The sequence below is a fragment of the Chiroxiphia lanceolata genome, chromosome 13 (assembly GCF_009829145.1).
Source record: "Chiroxiphia lanceolata isolate bChiLan1 chromosome 13, bChiLan1.pri, whole genome shotgun sequence".
Taxonomy (NCBI): Eukaryota; Metazoa; Chordata; class Aves; order Passeriformes; family Pipridae; genus Chiroxiphia; species Chiroxiphia lanceolata.
Genome location: NC_045649.1, coordinates 4,909,182 through 4,935,241, shown reverse-complemented (window position 1 = coordinate 4,935,241; position 26,060 = coordinate 4,909,182). Strand labels below are relative to the sequence as shown.

At 43.0% G+C, this 26,060-nt stretch overlaps 1 protein-coding gene across 1 annotated transcript in view; it reads right to left on the bottom strand.

The window, feature by feature from the left end:
• The window catches only part of CMIP (c-Maf inducing protein), a 133,213-nt gene that overhangs the window by 21,696 nt on the left and 85,457 nt on the right, over positions 1–26,060 (bottom strand). Inside the window, exons 4-10 of the mRNA XM_032701189.1 lie at positions 12,965–13,126; positions 11,793–11,834; positions 9,322–9,384; positions 7,870–7,950; positions 4,622–4,725; positions 3,957–4,061; positions 2,741–3,094 (exon numbers count right to left, since the gene is read on the bottom strand). Coding sequence (XP_032557080.1) covers positions 2,741–3,094; positions 3,957–4,061; positions 4,622–4,725; positions 7,870–7,950; positions 9,322–9,384; positions 11,793–11,834; positions 12,965–13,126 — 911 coding nt within the window. The remainder of the gene's footprint in view (positions 1–2,740; positions 3,095–3,956; positions 4,062–4,621; positions 4,726–7,869; positions 7,951–9,321; positions 9,385–11,792; positions 11,835–12,964; positions 13,127–26,060) is intronic.

Genomic DNA, 26,060 nt, shown 5'->3' with positions numbered 1-26,060 from the left:
GAGGGTCAAAGATGTTCTGGGTGCTATAAAAGCCCCACAGATGAACTTTCCAAGTGCCCTTTTAGCTTCTGCGCAAAAAGTGAGGTATTACAGTGATTATTAAATAACGTTTTTAGCAAGGTTAGAAGTGAGTTTTTTCCCCAAAAAGTAAGTATATGTAGGAATCAGGTGAACAATAACATGTGCTCTGCTGAAGCTACTGTTGAGAATTCTTATTTGCTAGAGTTTCAATAATTAAAATCTGCCTAAATGATCTACTGCCTGCTGCCCTAAGTTAATTATGTAAAAAAGATAGCATTGCTGGTGACTCTCTTGTTTTGATGATGATACTGAGTCAGACACCTAAAAGAACAATCAAACTCAATGCTAAGCAACTTATTTATGTTTGGCTTACCACTGTTATTAATAAGAACATTATTTTAGTGACTGCCTGCTGAGAGCTCACCTCCTGGATAGCAGTTGTTTTATAATTAATGTTTTCTTCCTACTGGCATGTTCTTCAACTCTTTGTTCATATTCTCAGATTCTCAAAGTGCAGCAATAGTATTTTGTGCAACAGAAAGCCTTTGTTCAAGAAAAGTTTGAGCATGAAAGGAATCAGCATCATAACAGCATGTATTTTTGTAATAACTACAAGCCCTTCTACAATGCTGGTTTCAGCATTTAAAAAAACAACATTAAAAATCTTTACTGTATTTCACAGATGAGGAAAATGAGGCACCTATAAGTGAATTATCTAAAATCTCCTAAGCCAGTGGCAGAATCAGCAGAACTCAGTCCTGCACTAATGCTTTCAGCTTCCAAAAAAACCAAGGGATGAACAGGAATGGAAGGGAACTCTAACCCGTGGAGCTACAATTTGTACAGCCATGGCTCTGCCTTGGAAGCTGTCCTGTGTTCTCACAGGTTGTCATTTCTCAAGCAGGGTGTGGGCTCTGGCAGGTCAATCTGAGGAGAGCTGCACCAGCTACTGCTGAGCCTTCACATCCTGTGGGTTTCACCCTTCAGAACTCCCATAATACAACCCAAGAAAGGCCCCAAAGCTGCTCCACACCTTCAATGCCCATAACAGGAACAGACTCCCATTTTCACTGCTGCTCTTGAACAGCTTGATTTTTAAAGAGACGCCAAACAAATAAAAAAAAATAGATTATTTTAAGGTATGGCGTGAAATAAGAGTTCTTTGCGTAGGAAATGATAGAGGGATTGAGACCTGGCATATCAAATGTTTAAAATGTGGAGAGGCTGTGAGGAAGAACATGCCCATTCGTGAATTTGTTTATAAGTGTGTGTCAGCTGCATGATGAAACCAAAACCGTCAATGCTTAGTGAGTCAGCATCCAAGCCAGCATCAGGACTGAGAGAGTTCAGTGTTTATGGAAAACAGCGACAGTCCAAGGGGATGGGAATAAATACACGACGTTCAATGAAGCACCTGGGTGGGTGAAGACTTAGTAGCCCTCAGATGAAGCAAACTCAGATGCTGTGCTTTTTAATGCACATTTTTAAAGGCAGAAGACCCTAGGCCACAGGGAAAAAAATATAAAATCAGCCTTTGTAGCAGCTTCCTGCTCAAGAATCTAATGGGAACAGTACCTTGGATTCACCTGTCCTGTCTCCAGTTTTGAATGTGTGCTTAAGCATTTGCAAGCCAGATCTGCTTGCCAGAGCTGTGTTGCAAATTTGTACCATGTATTTTGAATAAAATGAAAATGTGGGACAAAACCTTCACAGAAACCTCCATCACGGCAGTCTGACTTAATTTAATTCCTTGAGAGCAAACCTCCAGATTTGACTAAAGTGTAGCTGCATGCTCATGGCTTACAGTGGAGTCCAAATTTCAACCACCATATCTTGGATTCTAAAAAAATCAACTATTACTTCATTAAGCCTTACACATTGTTTAAAAATAATTAGTGAAGAAATTTAACAGTTTGCCCAAAGACATACTGCAACTCAGTGCCAGAGCTGGTCAAAGTTAATGATGTTGTTTTACTGTGCTTTTATAACAAGCTTCTATTCTGTAGCCCACCTTTTGTGTTATTGTATTTCATTTATTTACCCAGGAGAAAAACAAGCTTTTTCTGAAGAACATTTTCCTTTATATTCCTTTTGAAGATATTCAGAGTATTTGCCTCTCAGGAAACCCTGGAGCCATCATTTTGTAAAGATTATTTGAGCACCTGTTCCTAACACAGGTTCACTGTACCAAAGCAACTGGTCAACAAATAGAGACTCCATTCTAATACAAGTAAATCTGAATGAATCATAAAACTTCTAAAAACACGTGAAGGGAGAACATCAAAGTAAAGAACAATAACCTCACACAACTCCTGCTGCCTATCACTGCACAGGCACTGAGCCTAGAACAGACCTGCCTTTTCTAGCTCTGTCTCAGGCAATCCCAAGAGCCCTGGAGAAGACAAATGGATTTTTTTATTTATTTTTGGTGGGCAAGAACAAAAACAGAAACCACTGGCAGCAACATCCCGTCTTCTGTAAAATGCCTGAGGTTCACTGTACAAATAAGCTTTCCATTTTCATCTTCCTAATGCTATTTTTAGAACATATTGGCAGTGCCAGATGTCTCTTTCAAAGGCTGGACTCTCTCAAGCTGGAGTTAAGATTTATAACCATGTGCTTGCTCCCCACAGATGTTTGAAGACAACAGGCCTGTGGGAAAAGCCCCCCATTGTTAAGATGACACTGTTCAAAAAGCTGTTCGAAAATAGTTACTCACAGCATCTTGAGTATTTCAACATAGCAGCCCAGGATCCTGTCTGCCTGGGCACTCAGCTCGATGCTCATGGTGCTGCAGGTGGGGCTGACCATCAGGCAGTCGATGAGGTTGGGCTCGCTGTCGTTGCCCACGCTGGCTGTCATCTTCTGGTTTGACGTGTTGTTGCGCTCCACTTCCACGTGGATCTCGTTTGCAGTGACAATGACTGGTTTGAGACGGGATTCAGTCAAGGTGGCCTCCTGAGAGACCAGGTCAGGACTTGTGTGCAGAAGGCGGAGGGGGAGGTTAGGCTTTCGGTCGCACTGCTGCTGGCAGCCATTCCGAATTTCCTTCAGGCTTGGCGAATTGTCCCGACTGAATTTGAAAAATAAACAAATCATTTCAATAGGCAGACACACCAGCAGAGAGCAGGAGAGGGAGTGCAACGCTGAGGAGCCAAGACTTTTTGCAATTTCCCACCGTATTTCACCCCAGCCCACCGGACGGCTTTCCCCTGTGTAATCGGATTACTGAAATCAATTAAAAACATTAAAAGGCTCCAATAGGACTGTTCTGCAGCCCCTATTCTACAAAGATTTGAGCTTTTCATTACTCTAATTGACATGCCAGTTTAGTATAAAGGTGAACTCTCCCATCCAAGTTGTGCAAAGCCGTAACAGAATCCATGCCCAAGTATGTATCTGGCTACAGTACATGCCCAGACATTTGTCTGCAGCCCTCACGTCTGGAATTTGTGCTGGACACTAAGCAGCCCCTGTCCATGCTCTACCATGAGGAAAGTCAGATAGCCATAAACAAACAGGAAACATAGCAGAGGGGAACCCTCAGTGCCTACTGGAAACTGGCTCGTGTGTCAAGAACTGCAGCGTCTATTTTGCAGCAAGTCAGGAATTGAATTTTCCACAATAATGGAGACAGTGCTGTGAAACCAGCTCAAGTTCAAAGCTGTAGATATACAGGGATTTACACACAACCCCTTCTTCAAGGTCTCATCCTTCCCTTTGGTGAGTATCTGTGAATGAAGGTTCAACACCTTGCAGGTTTTCCATCACTGAGTATAACAAATATAACCACGTATCTACAAACACACAGATGTGACTGACCAGAACACCAGCAAGGAGCAGGTGAGAACAAAGACACCCTCCCACAGACCCACACTCATCTTGTTTACTGATGCCTTGGGTTTGGAAGTGAGCAGCTGGGAAGTCATACTGACCTGTTGATAAATTCCTCGTAACACGAATAAATGGCTGCTAAGCACACAGCTACAAGATTTGGCAGGACTCTGGGATGTGGGCATTGTCCCGTTGGACCGTGCATGCTGAAAAACAAAAACCAAGATGACATCACTGCCAGGAAGATTTCTGTGGGTAAAACCAGCCAGACAGAATGAGGTGTCAGACCTGGATAAGCATCCTTGGGGAATCTTTCAGAAGGGTCATAACAGAGATATTTTAACTCTGTAAATCCCTACCAACTGCCCTATGATCAAGGCTAACCTGCAGCATGAGTTTAATCAGTGTGGTAGCCCTACAGACCTCCAAAAAATGCACACATAACTAAGCATTATGAGGTTGAATGTTAATGAAAATCTCTCTGTAGAGGCTTTGAGTCTAAATATATAGGAATAATGTACACAAGGCAAAGTCTGCTTCCAGTGTGTAATTAGGCAGAAGCCCCAGCCATATTTGAGAATTCGGGTTTTTTTTTAAAAAGAGCATTCAGCAACATTGCCTGGTGGACTCAATTTATTTGCTGTTTGCCAGTCCCAAAAAAGCACCAGCTACTCTTAACAGCCAGTAAGGGGACAAGCAGATGTGGGAGAAGCAACACACCACGTACACAGGATTGGACATATGCCATAAATTAAATGCAACTAACCTGTGAATAAACTTCTTCACCACCTCCATTCCAGCATTCAGCTCGTTCAAAGACAGAATATACTCCTGAGTAAACAGCCGCAACCGAGGGCACTTCCCAAAATCCTGTCCAAAAAGGAGAGACCCGGTGAAGATGGTGAATGTACGTCCAAACTGTGGGTTTTCAAAAGAAATCAACTCAAACCCAACTGAATTCGCTTTGCTATTATGCTTCAAGAGGACAGTATTGCTGCATGCTGAAGTAATGTTCTCCCCACTAATAGAGACATGCTTTCCAATCTCTTCTTTCCCCATATCCACTTTGAGAAAAAAAAAAAAGATGTTTAATGAAACAAGAACAAAACATCCCACCTGCACTTATGTTTCTTTTGTACATTTTACTTTATACCTTCATTTTGAACATTTTTTGTTGTTGGTTTGCATTTTTGCTTCCACTTATCACTGCAGATTTTTGAAAGTAAAACTCAAAAATAATATTATACGTCCATGTTTGGCATCATATGTACCCTGGTTTTAGAGAAAATCTTTTGGGCATGCAATCAATAAGCAGTCAAATGTAAAACCAGAGGTCAGTTTTTTCTCCAGGGATTTTACTCCAGCTACAACATGAATCTGACAGGTGAGCTCAACAGTCATATTCTTTAAATTCTGCAGTCAGAAAGGCACCTGCAAACCGAAATCCTGCATCTCCTCACATCACCTGCTATTTTTAGATGTGAAAGGAGTAAGTTCTGCTGTCTGGTGAGTGTTATTCCACAGCACATTTCTTCACATTTGCACAGGTGTAACCTTATTACACAGGTGTTGTAGAACTGAATTTCCAAGGGGTGAACAAGGTCCTCTGAGGACAAACAAGCACCCCCAGTTATCCCTCCAGCAGCTGCCTGTGGACAAACTTCATGGCAACTTAAAGAAATGCCACAGTGGTAATGAACTGGTGGTGGTCTGCAAAAGGGATGATACATTCCCAGAGCACTGAAACCTCCTGCTAACTCATTTTGGTTTCAGGCACTTCTGTAGCACAACCTGTATTAACATCTCCTAAATTTAACAGCTAGAGAAAATTACCCAAAGTGTGAAAACAAGCCTAGGCTGAACAATGTCTCCTTCAACCTGAAGTGTCACTCTGCTAGTACTGAATGTCTACCTGGTAGCTTCACCCAGCAAAGGGACTGTGGGCGATTCCACACTTGGTATTACAACTAAAATTATTAAACTTCCAACAACTTCTTCTGGTAGGAGCAAATAGACTTGGTCCAAGGGCATGAGACCATGTGTGCCTCACACAACATTTGCATAATTCCATGAACACGCCTTGCAAAAGAGCTCTTGCAGTTGCAATTTGCCTATGAAATTTTTCAACCCATGTGGGTGTCTTAACTGAAGCTATAATGCAAGTCCAAGAGGTCGTGAAAAGGATGTCATTGCTGACCCCTGTAAAATAAAATATCTCTCTAAATATAATACAATGCCCTGTCAGCATATCAAGTACAGAACAATACACACTGTTGATATTGTTTGCTAAAAAAAAAAATAGTGCTTATATTCAAACATTTGGGCTGAGCCCACAAATAGCTGAAATCCAAAGGTTTAGGAGGTTGCTGAGCACTCCCCAAACAACTCAACACGCAACAGCCTCCGGTCCTGCACGTAACCAGCAGTATCAGCAAGACAAAAAGCCATCCTTGTTCTTTTGAGATCTCAAAATCATAGACAAATGAGACACCCCTTCCCCGTTTTATAGGTAGGAAACCGTGGAACGAAACTTGTCGGGAATTTTCAAAGGCCACAGAACAAATGAGAGGCAAAGGTGGAGAGATCCAGCTCAACTCTACGGACGCTGAGCTGCACAGATGGTGAAGTTTCCTGCCAACAATACCGTCCCCCTAAAATGTAACTTCAGTTACGTGCACACACACACACACACACATTCTCTAAAGGACTATTCAGTACAGAAGTCCCTGGAGAGTGGTAAAGTGCCCAAATCCACTCCAATTAATACATGACACCATAAATTCCCTGACTACACGCTGCGGTACAGACATGTTGATTTTCAATCTGCAAATGTTAAGTATGGTAAATATACCCAATTCTCTGAAGCTAACCAAATACAAGCATTACACTATGCATTTAGATTTTATTTGAGACCCCTCAAGAGCTCTGGATGCTTTAAAAAAATCAGTCTGGAATCCAAGAATAACATTTACAGAATATTTCATTGAACGCTACAGAATATTCAAAAATGTTTACATGTCTGCAGAGTGCAGGCACAGAGCCAGGAATACGACCTTTTTGCCATCTTGGGCTTTCTACCTAGTTCTGTAAACTCAGGGAGTTAAATAATAAGATTGTAAAAATAAGAAATACAAACTGTTTTCTACTGGGTTTATGCTGCACACAGCATGACAGCAGATGGTCTCTAAAATTACATCAGTTAGTGAAAAGAAGTTGATTATGTAGTTACAGAGGTTCATCCTTGAGATCACTGCCAAGTCAACTGTCTTAAATATTTTATTTTACTTATTTGTTTAGTCTTTGCCACAGCATTATGAAGTAAGATTTCTTTATGCAACTTAAAAATCATGGCAGGAAATTTAATATGCCACAAAGGCTGGAGAGCTGGTAAATAACCCAGAACTCTCTCAGGGAAGGAATACAGATCATGTAAGAATATCTGTATATCTGAATATCTTCAGAGTTTGTGGATGGGGAGGGAAAATCTGCTCCACAGGGCAGGACAATCTTCTGGCATTTATTTCGAACACTAACAAGGAATTGATTGGCAATGAAAAGAGAAAAGCCTGGTTGAAAACAGTTATAAAATGAGTACATGAATCCTGCAATGAAAAGGAAGAATAATAGTAGAAAAGCATAAAGAAATTCAGGAAAGCTAGGTAAGAACTCACTGGACACGAGCCTAAAAAAAAATAGAAATCCAGAGAGCTGGGGGTGTCTTAAAGAAAAAATGTTGAGAGCCCTAGCTCAAAATCAACGAAGTCTCTGTTCTGATTTTGTTATTTTTTTGATTTTAAACTATTTTAACTGCAAGGATGGTGTGTGGGGAGTAAACAAGGGTACCAAGAGGTGGGAGAGAGCTCGAGCTTCATATGCTGTCACTGCTGCCAAAAGAAATGCCCCTCAAAACAATACTTTGCTTAGATGCTCTCGAAAATCCCACTGAGTGCAAAGTAACACACAGTTACACACAGCATTCACAGTCTGGGGGGGGCAGGTCTCTCGTGCACTCACCATGTTGTGTTTGAGAATCCTCTGTACCACTGGTGTGAACACTTCGATCACGACCATGGACCGCGGGCGCTCTCGGCAGTGCTGGAACGAGCAACAGGTCATTTTGTGAGCTGCAGAAATTATGAAGATGGGTCTCCCCTGGCTTCACGCCCCATGCATGGACTACCCCAAGATTAACAAGATTCAAGGGCTAAATTAACCTTTCCTGGGTTACACTGCTCTCTCCTATGAATTTGCTGGCATCTAATAGACTATACAGGTTCAAGAGCTCCCATTCTTCCCAAAACTCACTGGAATGTAGCATTTTGGGGACTCACGTCCCTTTTGTCAAATTTGGTTGAAGCTTGCCAACAGTTTTGAAACGGGTTGGGGGGCAAGAAGATATGTACACACAGGCAGTGTAATGGCACAAACCTCCTTTCCTTGGGATCCAGGCTAAAAACCTGTGATGGATTTCTCCCATCACAGGATAAAATATACAATCAAAATGTATCAGTCAGGGTAATTTGGGTTGGGCAGGACCTTTGAAGGTCATCTGGTCCAACCCCTTGCTCAAGGCAGGGTCAATTTTGAAGATAAATTTGCCCTCTCATTAGCCTTGTCCACTTCAGTTCTGAAAAGTCCTAAAAACCTGTTTCCATTCCTACAACTTTACACAGCCCATCCCACACATTTACAGACAATCAGGTGCCCATCTCTGATGGAGATCAAAGGCAAAAAAAACCCCAAATAAAGAATAAAAATGCCTCAAGTCCAAGGCTGGATATGACCCTACAAGTGGCTTATAAAAATGCAACAGTTAGAGAAGTTTCTGAAACTTGACTTAATTTCTGTAGGAAGAAGCAGCTGATGAGTAACTCTGGATGGGAATTACAAGCAGCATCCAGAATGTTTGACAGATGCATACACAGTCATCAGCAAGCATGTTTAAGCAGACTTGAAACTGAAACACAAACAGGCCTAGAGGAAAAGTAGTACTTTCAAATCCACAAGGTCTGCAATCCAAAGTACCCAGAAGTTTATGGAAAAGATGCAAAATGCAGCACAAGCATGGATTTACCAGAGAAGAGGATAGGTCCTTATTAAGTCCCAGTGACATAATACCATTAGGGCTGAGTTATACATCACATTACCACCTCATCTGAACACAGATCCAATGATCTCTGCGTTAGCCAAAGAGAACATGCAGTAGGACACCTCCTGTACCCAGACTGAGGTGTGGGAGTCTGAAACCTTTAACTCTTACACAGTATCAGGACAAAACAGTCTGATGTACTAAGGCACATGGTTCTATTTATCATAATGGTGCTGTTAACTATTCCACTATCACTGGATGCTGACCAAAAAACCGAAATCAATTCGGGCAGGAGGCAAGGAGTTAAAGAAAAAAAACAACCACCCCCTCAAAGAACTACAACTGTGAGATTTCAGAAAGCAAAACCGTTCTGATACCTTGCAGAAGAATTCACAGAGGTCAGGAGGAGGATGGTTGTTTTCCAGCAAAGGTGCAATTGCCTTTAAAAGGAAAAAGAGAGAAAAATTCAATTAAAGGACTGCAACTGCATATTGCAAACAACTCACTTTTAGAAAAGGACAAAAGCATAAGCAAAGAAATTAGAGGAGGGCTATGTGTTTATTTTACAAGTAAACTCAAAACCACCTCTGCCATGAGTTCTCTGGAAAACTTTGCCTTTAACTACACCCGTGTAAATACATAAACCACAGCAAAGGAGATTTTTGTAATTGTCTCAATAAAAACAGGAGCAGAACAATTGTTTTAAGATGTAATAAGGCAAGGATGAATCTGGCTCACTACTTCAGTTAGAACACTTCCCTAAAAGAAAAAAATTAAAAACACCACACACACACACACACACACATATCTTTTATGGAAGATTTCGAGCTCTTTTTATGAGAAATAGCCCACTAAAAGTGACCTAGCCCTGTTCTCACCTGGGAGGACCCTGTTCATCCAAATCAAGCATTTAACTTTGTGAAAGTTGAGATCGCTATTCCCCCTTTGTTGCTAAGCAAACCAATGTGCTTATGCTGGGTAAATACATTAGAGGTCATACCTGCCACTGAGGGTGTAATGAATTTATGTTGCTGTTACTTCCTTTGTAAATCAGAAAATGGTACTAGAATAATACACTGTCTCTATGTGATGGCGCCTTTGGCTTTTCCAGCCTTCAGCTAAAGGGATTCCCAGTACCCATTGAAAAGTAAGGTACTAAATACAGGAGCCAGGACATTTTGTATTAAGGAACTGAACACCAGATATTTTATCTGGATGGCATCTGGAGTTTTACTGCTTTGGTTTTTGCTCTCCCTCTCATCTCCGTAAGGGTTTCAGCCCTGTGAGTCTGCTTGCAATGGCTGTGTTTCACAACAGCCATTCTCACACACACAGGTCAAGATTAGTGGGAATTTCAACAATGAAACCCAACACATCTGCAAAGCTCTGTTTTGGTTATGCACAAAAACTTTGAACTTTCTGTTCATTATCGTGTGCCATCCTCCTGCAACTGTTCAATTCCTCTCTGGTGGTGAACCAAGAAACGGTGGGCTGATGGAGAACACAACACCAATCCAGTCAGAGCAGAATATCCTCACTCCCCATCCAACACCTGAGCTCGAGATCTTCCCTGAATCCATCTTTTGGAGTGTTTGCTATGGGACCTGCCAAACCACAACAGAGACGCTCAAGCAAGTCATGGCTCTGCCTGTACATACAGTGTGGAAGAGCAACAGCCTGAAAGCACCTTTTCCAGTATTTTCCTTATGAGTGCCGTGGTCAGGAGCAGCTATGGCAACATGTGCCTCCCTGTCCTGAGCAGGAAGGGATTGGCTGGAATATTGATCTGTTCCAGCACCATCTAGAGAAGGCAAGCTGGCTCCATCTGCACGGCAAATCACTGTGTACTTTTCACATAAATACACAGTATTAGCAATACTTTCCAAGAATAGCCTGGTTATCTCTGTAATGGCAGTGAGCTCTGAATGCCCAGGAACTGCCACCTCCTTAATAGCTCGGGCACAACCTACAAAGAAAAGCAAATGCCGCTTCAGACACCTATCTCAGTGACTGATTCCATCTAAAATGGTATCTTAGGCAGCAGATAAAGACAACTCACACCTACTGGCAGCTACCTGCCACCTTGTCATTTCGCAGAAAGAGCCATGGAGATGTGATACAATCAGGTGGTGGTGAGGCTCTAGATTAGATTACTGGGAAAATCTCCTGGAAATTGCCAGAGAATGAAATTAAATTACAGTGATGGGGAACCAAGTTCCATCTCGGATAAATTGTTGAGATTTTGTATTTTGTTTCACAAGGAACAGAGCTGCTATTTGATTCACTTATTTCTATGTCTAAATAAACATAACCTACAGAAAAGAAAAATTTCAAGGAGGCTATTTTTACAAATCAAGTAAGCAGGGGGTTAAACTGTAGTGACACATATCCACACTTAAAACAACAATCACTTGCTTACATACAATCAGCAATGGAGACATTCTGTATATGGTAGCATCAGCCCCTCAGGAAACTACTAAGCCTCAGGGTTTTATAGGGCACATCTGCAAATGATGGGTTTTGACTATTTAAAGCACATATATAGATATGAACATTGCTCTATGTAGCCTAGCAAGGGGGCCATTTGGGGAGACTATTAACACTCACATGCTGTGCTCTTTCATATAAACTGATGAGAAAGCTTTATTGTGATTCCTCTATGAAACAAGAGGAATGACAAAGCCACACAAAAAATAGACAAATGGTTTTGATTGCTGCCCAAGTTTACCAGCATTGGTGGAAATGCTTTCATTGGGGCAGAGACTTCACTGGGGTAGAGACAAGCACTAACAGAAGTGTCATGAAACAATACTGATTTATCCTCAGATTTCAACAGAAGGATACTCACCACAATAATGCTCTCCTGGTCTTGAGTGGTTAAGTTGTTGTTCTGGAAGAGTTGAATAGAAAACAATGAATGAGAAAAGATTACTCTCAGTTGGCACATCAGCACACACAGTTCTCAGCTACCACAGACACAAACAGAAAGGTTCAAGACTAAAATTGCTTATTTTCTGAATAAAAATCATCGAATTAAAATCACTCTCCTAAAGAAGGTGGTAAACTGTCTGCTATGAGCAGTGGTCCAAGCTTCCATTTGTCCCTCAGCCCATTGAGATTCAAGTCACTCCAGCCATCAAAGCTGAGCATGCAATCACTAGGATGCCCAAGGAGGTCTCAGTCAGCTAGAAAACTAAAGCTAGTGATACATTTCTTAAAAAGGTTTTAAGGCAAGCCGTATGTTTCCACAAAAATTAATAAAAGGATTGTTGTGGTGTTGGTTACCACTTGTGGATAATAAACTAACTGCTGCAGTTTTCCTGAAATCCCTTCTTTAAACGTGGTACCAGTAAAAGCCAATAAATCGACTGGAAGTCACCTATGCAGAACAGTTTGCTTTGGGCTTTTTCAGTAGATAATCCATCCAGAAATTACCAAGTTCTGAGTTGCTAAGACTTTTGACTACTGTAAGAAAAACAGATAGTAACTTTTTTTGCTTGTATCAAATCTTTGTAAATCAAAACTAAGACATGAAAAACTTTTTTGGCATTACATTTTCTGTTAATGAAAAGTTAGATATTTGAAACAGAACTAGTAATAATAAAATAGCTGCATGACTAATTTATTGGTGTGTATATAAGAATTACTGGTCATGGAAGCAAAGCCAATGGAATAGAAGTCAAGGGGAGTTTTACCACTGACTTGAAATTAGACAAGAATCAGACCCATAATAAATTTACCATAAATATTAAACGAAGCAATTAAACAAACAAAAAACCCCAAACCAACAAACTCAAGAGAAATGTGGTTTGTTTTGTTTTTAGAAATCTACCTAACAGCATGGGTCAAATTTCCCTTCTCCCCAGCAAGTGCAAATTCCAGTCAAGTCAGCAGAAGTCACAAGCAGACTCACAGGCAGAATTTTGACAGCCCAAGTTAAAATAAAACCCACTCACAAGCTTTTAACTGTCTCTCATCTACACGTGACAGTGTCTTGCAGGAGCCCTGCTGAGGTCATACCTCTGAGAGCAGTTTGGAGACAATCTCCAGAGGTGCTTGGTGGATGGAGTCGTCCTGCAGTGGGGACGTCAGCGCCATGTCCACCAGCGTCCGGATCTCCTTCAGCACCACCTCCCAGCGGCTGGGGTTACTGAGCACCTTCTTGTACTTGTAAATCTTCTTCTGCAAGAAACAGGAAAGGGCTTCCTATAATGCAACTGCCAAGTGGGTTGCTCTGAATTTTGAGTTTTGCCTTTTCTGGTTGCTGAGAGGCTGTACTTTAAACTTTAAAATGGCAAGAAAACCTTGTGCGTTTGAACTGATTTCTTCTGTGGAAACAATGGAAAACCATGACTCTTTTTATTTTTTTTTTTTTTTCTTTTAACTCCAGAGCATCTTTCTTTTCACCATCTCCTCTTGCAAACACTTTATTCCTTAGGCTAATAACAGATACCTGCTATTGCATTGTTTATAAAGCTGTAGGTTCTTTTAAAGGGAGTCTTTAAGAAAGGGGGAGAGAGAGAAGCCATCAAAACGTCACTGCAGAGATACTTTATTCTACATCGGCTAATCGGTGAATTTACATTCAAAATTTAATAAAAATCAATTTTATCAAAGTGCAAATTTCCAGCAGACCCACAGGCTTTCTTTTCTGTCTTGAAGTACCCTGAAAAGTCATGCTGTCACCCTCCAGTTTTAACAGACACCAACTTGTGAAGTCTCCAAGCAACACCACTTCCACCCTCAAGAACAGCATTCCTGACTCTGTAACTCCATCTGCCCCAGTCCTCTGCCTGCCCCTGCACTATTGCTGGCCATGCCCAACCTGTTTCACTGATGGCTCCATGCACAGACCAGCTGGATAAGCAAAGGGCAACTCTTATTCCTCAGCTGCAATGCTGCCACAAACAACTGGAACAGAGGCTGCTTTGTATTATAAATGGTATCCTCTAGAGAAAACCCACCCTCCCAAATTCCCAGAGGTGGCTTGATGGTACTCCAGAAGCGCAGGAAAACAATGATGAGTGTTAAAAGGCTACTCCTGAAAAAAAAAAAGGAAGGGCTCACTAGAACCAGGAGGGGCTTGCCAAGGTGGGTGGTGTGGAGGGCAGCGCTGGAGGGTCCTCACGGCCCCTGTGCAGGGAAGGAGCTCTGCACTGACAGACCCCCACTTGTGTTTCATTCACGTGCCCTTCTACTCCTCTCTGTGTGTGAGCCTGGTGCTCTGTTCAAAGGGATATCAAGAAGTTTGGACACATCCTCAGGTTTATTTACAGCACAGGCTGGGCACTTCTCTGTTTACGTGAAAACACTGCTGTTTTGCACTAAAAGTGGATCTTAACATTCCTCAGCAGCATTTCCGGGAAAATCACAAGAACTGCCCGTGTTGTGTGTGCAGCTTGCAGGTTCAGCTGCACATTTTGGGCTGTACATTGGTGCAATAAAGCAGAGGATGTTGCAAAGGGTCGGTTTGGTTTGTTTTGTTCTGGAGCTTTGTGGCTCCAGGGCATTTCCCCCTGCACTCGCCCAGGGCAGCCCCAGCAGGAACCATCTGACCAAGGCTGGCTCTCTGCTTATCAGCCACTTCCTTCCCCCCGTGGAGCAGATCTAATGCTCAACAGCAAACAGTCACCTCTGTACCCTATCCAAAACAAGAGAGAACAATGCAGAAAAATACAGACTTCAGATGCCTTGGGTTTGTCAATGCTGTTAAGAGGGGGGAGAGGAGGGCAGCACTGGGCTGACATGTAAAGGCTGATAAAGCAATCCAATTATCTTTTTAATTAAATTCATGCAAGTACAAAAGCACATTGGCAGTGTAGTTCACACTTCCAGTGCATTTTAAGCCACTGAAAAGCTAAAGGAACATAAAAACGTGCTGCAGACTTTATCGAATGTGTCTGGGATTTCAGAACAGAGAAAAAAATCTTTGTTCTTCTGATCTCCTTGGGGCAGAGATGGCCCAGCAGTGATTTTAAGCTACCAGCACTGCTTCTACCATCATCAGAGATTTCTTGGACTCTTTAGGAAACTTGAATCATAGAATTTAATTTCTCTTATTCAGGTAGTACCTTTAATTAGGGTCTTTTTGTTAGACCCACTCCAGCACTAAATAAAATCTAAACTTCTAAGACAACCAGACAGTTTTTTAACTTGAAGCAAGTCCTTTCAGACTAATTGAGGACACTAAACCAAGTTGGCTCAACAGATACAATTTCCATGCTGAAATTTATTCCTTGGTCCTGTACTGTGAAGAAATCCCATTCAAAGTAGAATTGAAAGCTGACAAGGAGTGGATATGGGGGGAGGATAAGAGCTCGACCACTGGGTTATTGCCTTCTTGCCTGGCCTGGACTGACCCTTTACTTGGGCGAGTTACAACTCGATTCCAGAGCAGCTCCTTCAGCCTCAGGGGCAGCTGCTGGAGGAAACTCTTGCCCAACAGGACGCTGCTCAGACAACTCCACCACAAATATCTTTCTTCCGCTGTCAAATCCACTCTTGCTTGGGGTGAGGAAGGAGCAAGGGAGTTTTCCTTTCCCTTTTAAAGACGTCCATTAAAAGTTAAAATTCTGATGATGCTGACGTACATAAGAGGGAAGACAGTGGGGACTGTGCTCCCTGCCACGCAAGGGAGACCTACCAAAGCTGCTGCTCAGAGCAGGCACACGGGGACTCAAAGGGAGCATCAGGGGACAGCTACCTTTGCAGACACACCGAGTCTGCTGCAAGCACAAAATCCAAACTTATCAGTCTCTGTTTCACGTTTCCAGCACAAAGGATTGCGCCGCACTGACAGACTGAGCTGTAATCTGCAGACAACGTTACAGAAGCCTTGAATGATGGTGGGAAAGCAGCAGAAAATAAATAAATAAATAAATGAATAGAGGAGCCATCCCCAAGGGGATTGAACTCTGCTATCCTGAACCTTTGCCCATGGTTACGCTGATGTTTTTCTCAGCAGAATGCTTTTCACTGTTGAGCGCCTTGCTGAAAGCCTCAATTAAAGCCTGAAACCTATCAGAGGGTTACAGAAGCAATTTGCTGTGTATCAGCAAGCACTTAGCCAGCACTGAGCCATCTGCTCCTTTCTACCTGCGCTGACTCCAGAGCAAGGAGCAACAATCACTCACGAGCTTAAAAACAAAGCTGCCTGGTAAAGACCTGTAGGGGAGAACAGACACGTCAACATGTGCAAGGAGTTCATCCCCCCTGCATGTAGGTGTAGAAGATGCCTTCAGTTGCTGAAAATATTCACACAACATTTATCATTAATGGCCTGTGCAAGAAAAATACTGGGGGGGCAAGGGAGGGATCCAGTTTCACTGGGACTTCGATAGAAGCAGCAGCTCCTGTGAAAATTTATGTGAGTGAAAATAACACATGCCAACTTGGAATTTGACCCTCCTAGTTACTGACCAGCCAATACCACACCACCAGTGTCATTCCAAAATCCTGCAATGCTGATTTTAAATGCAAAACCACTGAATTTAATAAGTACCCAGAAGATGCAGCACAAGGAATAAGTGACACTGACAGGGCATCCTTCATTCTCAAATCACTCTAATTAATTAAGTCTTGCAGAAACTCAAAGAGCTAAGTCTCAATCCTCTTTTAGAGGAGAAAGAATTGAAGTCCACATGTGAAAAATTACTTTACCAGAGTGACAAAAATCTATAAGCAGTGTGTTTTACCATCAGTACTCAAAAGCTCCTGAACACTGCTCTGAACAGAGAGTTCAGGAGAGCCTAGGAAACCCTCAGCTTTTTAAAGTAAGATTTTCCTATGTTTTTCTCTCCATTAATGGCCTCATCCTGTAGTCCTTGCTCATACACCACTTTCTTGGACAAGAATGATAATACTGATGTAGTCAACAGCTAAGAAAAATGGACTCTAATGCATAAAATTGGTTAGCATGGAACATTTGCCTTTTTCAGCCCTAGGAAGACCTTTCACATTAGGAGCATTTTAAAACAAGCAGCACACCTGATCCAAAAAGGGAAAAATGAAGTTAGCCTTCTTGATGACAAAATTTCATCCCTGCTTTGCCACTACTGGACAGGGAACGTTCTGTACTCTTGACAACCTGTCTCCTCGTCAGCAAATACTGTCTTCATTACATTAAAAAAATTAATGGCCAACCCTAATTCCTAAAGCCTGCTAAATTCTAGCTCTCTTCACCCTTTACCACGCACCAGCCCACAAAGTGGTTGCTCCTTTAGGGGAGAAGCTGGAGCCACTGCAGGAGCAGGCGCTGCCTTTGAGGGCTGTGTATATGCCAGCAATTGTTTATTTCTTGCTGAGCAACGAGGGCAGTCCCAGCAAGAGGGAAAAGGTCAAGCCCCCGCATGGAGGTTCCTCCCCAGCTGATTGCGGGGACGGCTGACACGAGCTTGTGTTACACTCCAGTGTTGAGGGTGTTTATGTAAAGTGGAGGTGCCTCTTGCTAGATGCGAATGTACAGAGGAAAAAACAAAACAGAGAGAGAGAGAGAGGGAGGAATGGTTTTCCCACTGCAGCAGAACATTTTGTTAAAATGCTGCGTAACAAGGAACAGGAAGAGTTGCTTGTGATGTCCAGCACTCATGTTGGCCTGTCCCACAAAGCCCAGGTGCATCGTGTATTCTGAAGCACCACCTGCTGGCATTTTTTTTCTATTAGATCCTTATCTTCATGAAAACAAGAGGGTATGGCATCCCCAGAACTCAGCTAGATCCATATTCTGCTTTTAATACTAGCAGGCATCCTTACTTCATGGTATTCTGAAAAATACGTAAAGTTAACTTGTTGCTAGCAGAAGATTCCCTGACAGCTGGAGACGGGCGGGATCCATTGAAAGCCTTTGGAACTAAGTTCCTACCTGGAACACTTACCATTATGAAGAAAAAAAACCAACTTACCTGAAAAGACTAAGTCTATAAAAAGTCCCAATCTTGGCAAAGGGTTGGGCCCAGAATGAGATTATGGAAACTTTTCCAAATCAGGGACTGCAAACTGCTCATGCTGCAATAATTGAACTCTTCATGACCTTCCTAAAGTTCTGCACAGAAAGACTAATGTGCTGCTCTCTAAAACAGATGCAAAACAGCAGCAGTAAACTTTTACTCTCTACCATGTTTTCAGGTCAAGGCATTCTCTGCATTTTTCGTTCTACCCAGTGCTAAATGCTGAAGTGCATCAACTTCTCTGCTTCAGTTGCTTCTCTGAATGCAATTGCCTTGGTCAAGCCTCACTTTCCCACCAGCTCTCCTCACCACAGGCCAGAGAGCTGGAGGGAAATGTTTTAAGCTAGGCACTTCTGATTCTCACTCAGTTAAGGTCTAAAAAGCACTTCGTGTTTTGCCAATTCATATAAAAAAGATCCTGGCGAAATCGCCATTATTTATTACACTGAAACTGGCACCCGTGAATCTACGCCCTGAATAAATACACCCAGTGACAGCCTCTGCCCTGAGCAGAGATCAGTCTTGATGACTGAAAGCAAGAAGGAGAGAAAGAACAAGAAAACCAAGGTGACTTCCTTGAGGTCATAAGGCAAGCCAGGACCACAGCAGAACTGAGGTCTTCTGATCTTCAGGCCTATGAGGCAACTGTTAGACCAAGGCACCCCTAAGGAGAAGCACCACTGGCATGCACTGTGCCCACAGCCAGCCAGTGTTGACACCTTGTCACTGTGCTTCCCCTTCGCCACATCTTCCGCGACCCCCTTTTTCAGCCCACATTCCTTCACCTGGTTCTTTCCACCAGCGTCTCACCACCTTGCTCCAGAGCTCACTAACCCAGGCAAGGAGCCCCAAAGGCTCAGGTCAGCGCTGTTCCAGAGCTGACAGAGTTCAGCGGGTTCAGCCAGCGGTGTCATGGGTTCAGCTGTTACTAATGCACAAGCTGGAACAACCACAAAGATACTTCCCAGAAGCTCAGTTTGTCCTTTGCTCAGGTACCACTGGGACAGTACCACTGCAAAGTAAAGGAATGCTGAAATAAACAGAATTTTAAAAGGATGAAACAGAGACAAAATGCATTTCTGCTTGGAGCACAAGAAGTGCAAAGTGGAAGTGGGACGAGGGGGTTCACAGGGCAGGCTCCTCACTCACCTCCCAGCATGACACTGGGCAGCTGCAACATTAATGCACTAAATGAACTTGCTCCCAAAGCATATTATATATCTTATCTATCTATCTATGTATATATACATATATCTCTCTCCACCTCCTTTGCACACAGCTGTCACCTGACTGACCATCATGGACTTCTGCTCTCTGATGTGCTCAGGACTACTACAAGGATATCCTTCAGTAACCAGGCAGATGAGATGATAGAAACGGAAGGATATTCCATCCAAGGGAAAAAAGAAACCTAAAAACACTGGGCAAACATATCTGAAATTCATGAGCTACACTGAAGGCAAACCTACATGCAAAAACAGTGTGTGTGCCTCCAAAACCTGAAAGCAACTCAAAAATTGTGGCCTCCTTCTTGCCCCCTGGTCATCTTTGGCAGACCTTCCCACCACACCAAGCAGAGAAACTGGGCTTTGCTTCTGCTGGTGTTCTTGCCTTCCTCTCAAATCCCTGCACAGCCCTCGGGTCTCTGAGATGCACAAACACAGCTGGCCAAGCCAAACCCAGCTCTACCTTATTCCTGCATTTGAGATGCCATTTCCCCAGCTAGAAAACGCAAAAGGCCAACTGTGGCTCCAGCTGCACTTCGCCCGGGCTAATGCGGTTACTCCTGTAATCAGACCTGTCCACAGGGGAGACGTTTTTTGGCATGGCCAACACTGATGCATTCCCCGAAACCCTCCATCCCTGCTTCCATTTCCTTTTGGCAAACACTCCCATTCTTCAGGCCCCAGTTCCAGCACCAGCTTTACACTTCAGGTTGGCAAAACATCAGCTTTCATCCTGCACACAGCAACTGCTGTTCCGTATTTTTCACACCGGAGCCAAGTTGGGGTTTGTTTTTAATGTTGCTTTGGCTATGCGGAATTTCACTATGACTGCAGATACGTCTCCAGCAGAAGCAGAAGCCACTCCCTGCTCACAAAAAGCCTTGGTAGAGACAAAGCTGATATCTTCGGTTCAAAATTTCATGTGACATCTCCCCAAATGAAGAAATCTTCTAAAATGTGCTGTCCCATGAGTGTTCGGGTGTTTTGGTTTGGGGGTTTTTATTACATAAAAAAATCACATAACACCTTTTTCTCCTATCCTGGGCAGGAGGAAAAACTTCAAGACAGTTGATCAACACAGTTGTCCCATATGTACAGCAAAGGTTTGCCCTAACTACAGGCTGGAGGAGGGGGGGCCTTACAAACCATCCTTGGTTGCTTTAATCTCTAATGCAGAATGAGTGAGAAAAATCTCCACAGAGAAGTTGCTGGACTCACACAATCAGGGCAGGAGGCAGACACCCTGCTTGATCTACAGCAATTTAACAGCCTCTGACTCATCAGCAGAGGGAAGGTTTCAAACATGTTTAGACACAACTGCCTCCTCCTCTTGCAGGACCTGCCTGCTGCAACATATTTGGCCCTTCTCTACAGAGCAGCAAATTCTCCACATTGACACTGTCTGGACATCGGGATCTCAGTGTTCTGGCACAACCCACAGTTTCCAGAGGGGTGTGAGTCTGACATGCTCCTGTATTTGAGATCATGCAGCATGAGCTGGAGTCAGGGAAATTATGTTCAATTAAAAAAGAAAAAAGAGCAGACTACTAGACAAAAAGCCTGCTTACATGTACCATATACACTCCATGCTTCCCAAAACTTTCAGTGGACTAACTGCATTGTAGTGCACAGGGGGAAAAAAAAGTAGGATTAAATAAATAAACTACAGCAGACACTGTATGACTGTGGAGTTTGACATGCAGCAAACAGAAAGCAGATGACAAAAAGCACTGTGATATAATCTGCCACCTAGGTGTGATCCTTGCTGTGAGCTTCTCTGTGCAGAGACCTACCACCACTGCATTACAGAACGCCCCTGACACCCAGCTGAACTGATCCAGGCCCCTAACACCTTTATGTTCCACACATGATGGCTGTGTCTGTGGAGCCTGGCCCTTGGCATCCCCCAGCTCTCAGCCTGTGGTGAGAATAAATGACTTTGCCACTGCAGAGAAGAGACAGTGTGTAGGAAAAAAAGGACCAGGCACAATCTTATCGCCACTGCACTTTGACCAGGTCCGCCAAAGAAAAAGCCGTGCACAAGGCCACCCTGGAGCACAGCCAGGCATACCTGCTGTGCAGAACCCCCCAGCTCTGGCACTGCACCCTTCAGATCCCACTCAAGCACGAGAGAGCTGGTCATCACAAGAAAACAGGACATTGCCTCATCTGCAAGCCTGCAAAATTTGTGCCCGTAAATTCAGGCACGTACGAACTCTGATCGCAAGAACTCACCACCCGAGAAACCACCTCAGACTGGGACTAAGCAGCTACTATCACTACACATTGTAGTAACTGCCAGCAGAAGATAACCTCTGAAAGACAATCCATCTCCCTTCTATTCCTACTGGAAATTCCAGTAAGCTTAGGCAGCACCAAGTAGCACACAAGGCAATTATTTTTTCCCAAATATGCAAAATGGATTAAAAAGCCACGTCATTCCTTTTCCTTATCACTCTCTAATGCTGGCAGTGGACACCCTCGGCTTTTCCTGCCCTCCTCCCCTCTCACCAGTCAGCAAAACCTTCTAAATGGACGTTTACACACCTGTTTCACTTTCTCCTCCTTGGCAAATGTATTATTTTGCTGATTTTCTAGCGCTTCAGCACCATAAATGGCTTTGGAATTGGCTTCTCTCTTGTGCACCTGCATCATCAATGTCGTCAGCAAGAGAGATGTGCACGGCTCGAGGAACATGTTTGTGTCAGAAAGCTGCTGCAGAGCCTTAGGGAGAGCAGGGACTGGATGCTGATGTGATGCTTGCAAGCATCTTAAAAGGGACTTCAGAAAAGCAGGGTATTTCTGTCTTCAGATCACTGGGCTTTGGAGCACTGAATTTTGCAGTTTCTCACAGGGAGATACCCAACTTCAGAGCAGCATTTGCATCTGAAACATTCCCATACTTTGTTCTGTGTTTTTATATCTCATCTTATTGTGCCACATCAGCACAAAACCCCCAAATCTCCTCCAACTCTTCAGCCTACCAAAATGCCACTGAATCTCTGCAATTTCCTTGTTTTCTTTCCCTTTTGGACAACTGCTGCATGACGTGCAAGACTGAATTAAGTCTCACAGTATTCAGCTTTCTGATCCCAAGACTCCTCAGAGAGACCAGAGATCACCAGGGTGCTCCCAAAACCACTGCCCACCTCCCGTTCAGAGTCACTCACAACAACCCTGGTGTCCCTGATGGATCTTGCCTCTGGTCATACAGCCTAATCTACTGCTTCCATCTTATATATTCCAGTAAAGAGAACCAGGCTATGGTAAGCAGCTGCAATGCAATGGCTTCAGAATGAAGAGAGGGGAACAAAGAACATACTTTAACTAGCATTGCTGTCTGATATTTTTTTCTCCTGATTTTGAAACAATCTGTTTCAGTGTTCTGGGAAAAAAAGAATAAGAGGTGTGATAGACAAGACGAACATGAGACTTACAGGAGGAGATGCTACAGGCTGTGACACTTGCAATACACTGTTTCAGGTTCTTTTGTGGACATCAGCAGCAGTTTTAAAATCCTCTAATACATTATGGATATTCAACACACTAATTATATTGGAAAAAATAAACGTAAGGATAAAACTGAGCAAGAAATGAAAGAAACATTTAAAACACCACCTAGATCCCTTTTGCTCCTTCAGGCTCGTGTAGGTCTTCTGACATCAAGAATTCTAGTAACATCCAGAATGCAGAATTGGGCCCCATGGCAGCAGCTTAACAAGGCACTCACTTAGCATGTGTCAGCTCCCAGAGTTAGCTTTTCACACCCGATGCATCATGCCAGGAGGATAATTACACTCCTGGGAAAGACTACCAGTCTTGTCCTGCCTTCATAAGAGATCTCCTAAAAAGATTTTTCTGCAGCTAGAAACCTAAAAAAAAGAATAATTTTGGTGCAGCTCTATGTTATGACAGCTACAGATGAGAAGTTGTGATTTGGTGAAATTCATGGTCACCATGACCTCAAAGTCCCAAATTGCAAAGAATTAGTCATAAGGTCAGCCCTGGAATAATGCGGAGGAGCAATTCTCCAGCACAAAACTCAAGGATCCCTCTTGGCCAGCAGTTCAGCATTCCTGAGAAACAACATACTCCAGCAGTTGTATCTGCTCCTCTTCAGAGCCGAGACCTAAGCACACAATAACAAACTGACCTGTTTATTCAGCTGTTTTTGACACCCCTCTATCTTCAGACCTAATATTAGTTTGAATAGGATAGCATCCAAGTCTAGAGGGGAAAATTTAGAGCCGGTCCTGACTTAGCTAAAGCAAGACAGAAAATAACTATCTAGTTTCTACTCAAATTTCACCACTTGGACACTAATTGGCTTGAGTTCTGTCTCCTCAGAAAAGGCTGTTTTGGCAATGCAGGAGGCAGCTATGGGTGTACAAACCCCGTGTGCATATGGCTGCTCAGGGCAGCAGCTCAGAGCCAGGCTGGCATCTCAGCGTGGTGCCGAGAGCCTCTTTGGGTTGGACAAAGTGCTGTGCTGACATGGATATGCAGCTCCCAGATTTGAAGTGATTCATGTGAAGCCAACGCAGAGAGAGAGCACAGACGGCAAAGAGCTGCCACTGCTGCAGATGAACCTGCTCCAATGTGCCCCCAGAAAGAGTGAGGTATTTTCCCCAATGCAAAAGCAGCACCACTTCACCTGTTCTGGTTCTTAAAACATCACCAGTGTGTTTCATGAAACAACTAAAAGAAAAAAAAAAAACTTTCTGTCAACATCTTGTCTGTTCCTCATCTGTTTGTTTCCACTTCCCGAAGTGAGATCAATGCCCTTCTGGTGTGACAGCACAGCTACCTCGAGCAAACTGAGATCCCAGAAACAGAAAACAAGGCCAAGACTTTTCAAGTGACTTCTGATAACAGATGGCCTGAGACTTGTTCAGGAAAATGAGAGAGGCAATGGACTTCATGAAGATGTCTTAAGCCAAAAAGAAAATTAAAAAAAAAATTAAAAGACCCCCCCCCCAACTTACCTATAAAAAGTAACCATTATGGGAATAAAAGGCTGTAAGTATTCCATGTAAGATTTCCATGATGCTGCTCCTGAATTAGCAGTGAGGTTGTTCAGATTACAGAGCAGAATTATCAATCACCAGGTGAAGAGCAAGGGGATGCCACTGGAGAGCCCCATGCAGGCAGACACAGCTGCATTTCACACTACCTTTCAAATGCAAAAGAAGAACAAACCATGCCAGCAAGCATCAACTTCACCATGAGAGGGGTCATCAGAAACCAGAAAGATATCCAGATATATCTTTAGTCTCACTATGTTCACCAGAAAGCTCAAACTGGTACCAATCTCTCTTTTCGGCAACACCAATCCATCAACACACACCTTGGACATGGCAGCTGTTCCCTACAAAGTCTGGCCTAAAATGCCATCATGATGCTCAGAGTCCTGCAGGGGAGAGGCTCTAGTTATCTTAAAAACCTGTTCATGGTCTCCCATAATTAGTACCCGTGCATTTCATGGGAAGAGCCAACCACCAGCCAAAAACCTGTGGGCTGCCTTTTATCTGTCCAAGCAAGAAACAAGCTCCTCAAAAACCAGTGTGTCATCAAAGCCCACAATGCTTCCAAAGCCCTGAGGCTTTGAAAGGCAAAACTTAATTCCACAGTTTTGGTTCTTATCAATATATTATTGACCTGTACACAGACACAAAAGGAAAAAGAAAAAACACAAAGAAAAGAAAGCCATTGTTGGCCTAATTGTATGATAATTATTGTTTCACCTCAAAGCAGCAGAAAAATGAAAACTTTTGTGTTCTGTGAAAATACCTCAGTTTTTCAGATAAAGAAAGCAAAGAAACAGCCACAACAATTAGATACACAGTTGTGTGTCCTGTGTAACCACCAAAGAGAGGGTCTGAAGTCCAGGAACTACAACTCCAAAGAACTGCTGAGTTCTTCCAACAATATTTTCACTGTGCAGTAGAGCATAAGGCTATTGAACTGCCACAGGGTATCAAAACAGCCTCTCTCAGACCATAAATTAGGTGACTAAATACATTGGCCCTTTTAACTATAACCAACACAATTTTTCCCTGATCTCACAGTTTTAAGGCATGATTTACCAAGATTTAAGGCTGTAAATTTCTTTAATGTCATAATTTAAATTCTATATAAGCCCTACTCCTGTATCAGCACTATTTTTAATCATTACCATGGTGACAAAGCCGTAAAGGTGCTTTACACTAGGAAGGCTTTACCACACTTTTAAGAAAGGTTGCTCTCAACTTCATTTTTTGCAGTTTTAAAGCACAGAAAAGTAACTCACCCTTAACTTTCACTTTTAGATACAAAAACTGATATTCACCCATGGCTATTGTATAAAAAATATTCAATACTAATGGATAAGGAACTCATAACCTGGACACAGTATTGTCATTCAGGTCAAGTATGACTTTGACAGCCAATTCCTTTGCAATTAATAGGGCTGCTTGTGCATGGAAGTATCTGTTTCCTGAAGACACAGATAGAACAATCCCTATGAGAACCAGGGAAATATTAATCCAAAATTAAAGTTTTTGAATGAAGGCCAACACTGCTTGTTTTAGTATTCAATGCAAAGTGCTTGCAAATCCCAGATGACAACATTGTTCCAGTTTCCTAATTCATGGGATTCAAAACATGGAGTCGGGGTAGAAAATGAACTCTAAAACAAAGGTAATGTGACTGTTGACCGCAAGTCAGGGGTGTGTTTGCATGCTGGGCTGCACGAGCATGGTCAGCAGGATGAGGGACAGGGCTGCTCCCCTCAGCTCAGCACTTGTGAGTCCACATGCAAACTCTGTGCTTGGTTTGGGGCTTCACAGCTTGGCTGTACAGGCTCTCAGCAACCTCACACAGCCTCAAAGTAAAACCTACATTGTGAGGAGAAGCGTGGTGTGGGTGGGGAGGGGACCGGGTGATGTTCAAAGGTCCCTTCCAACC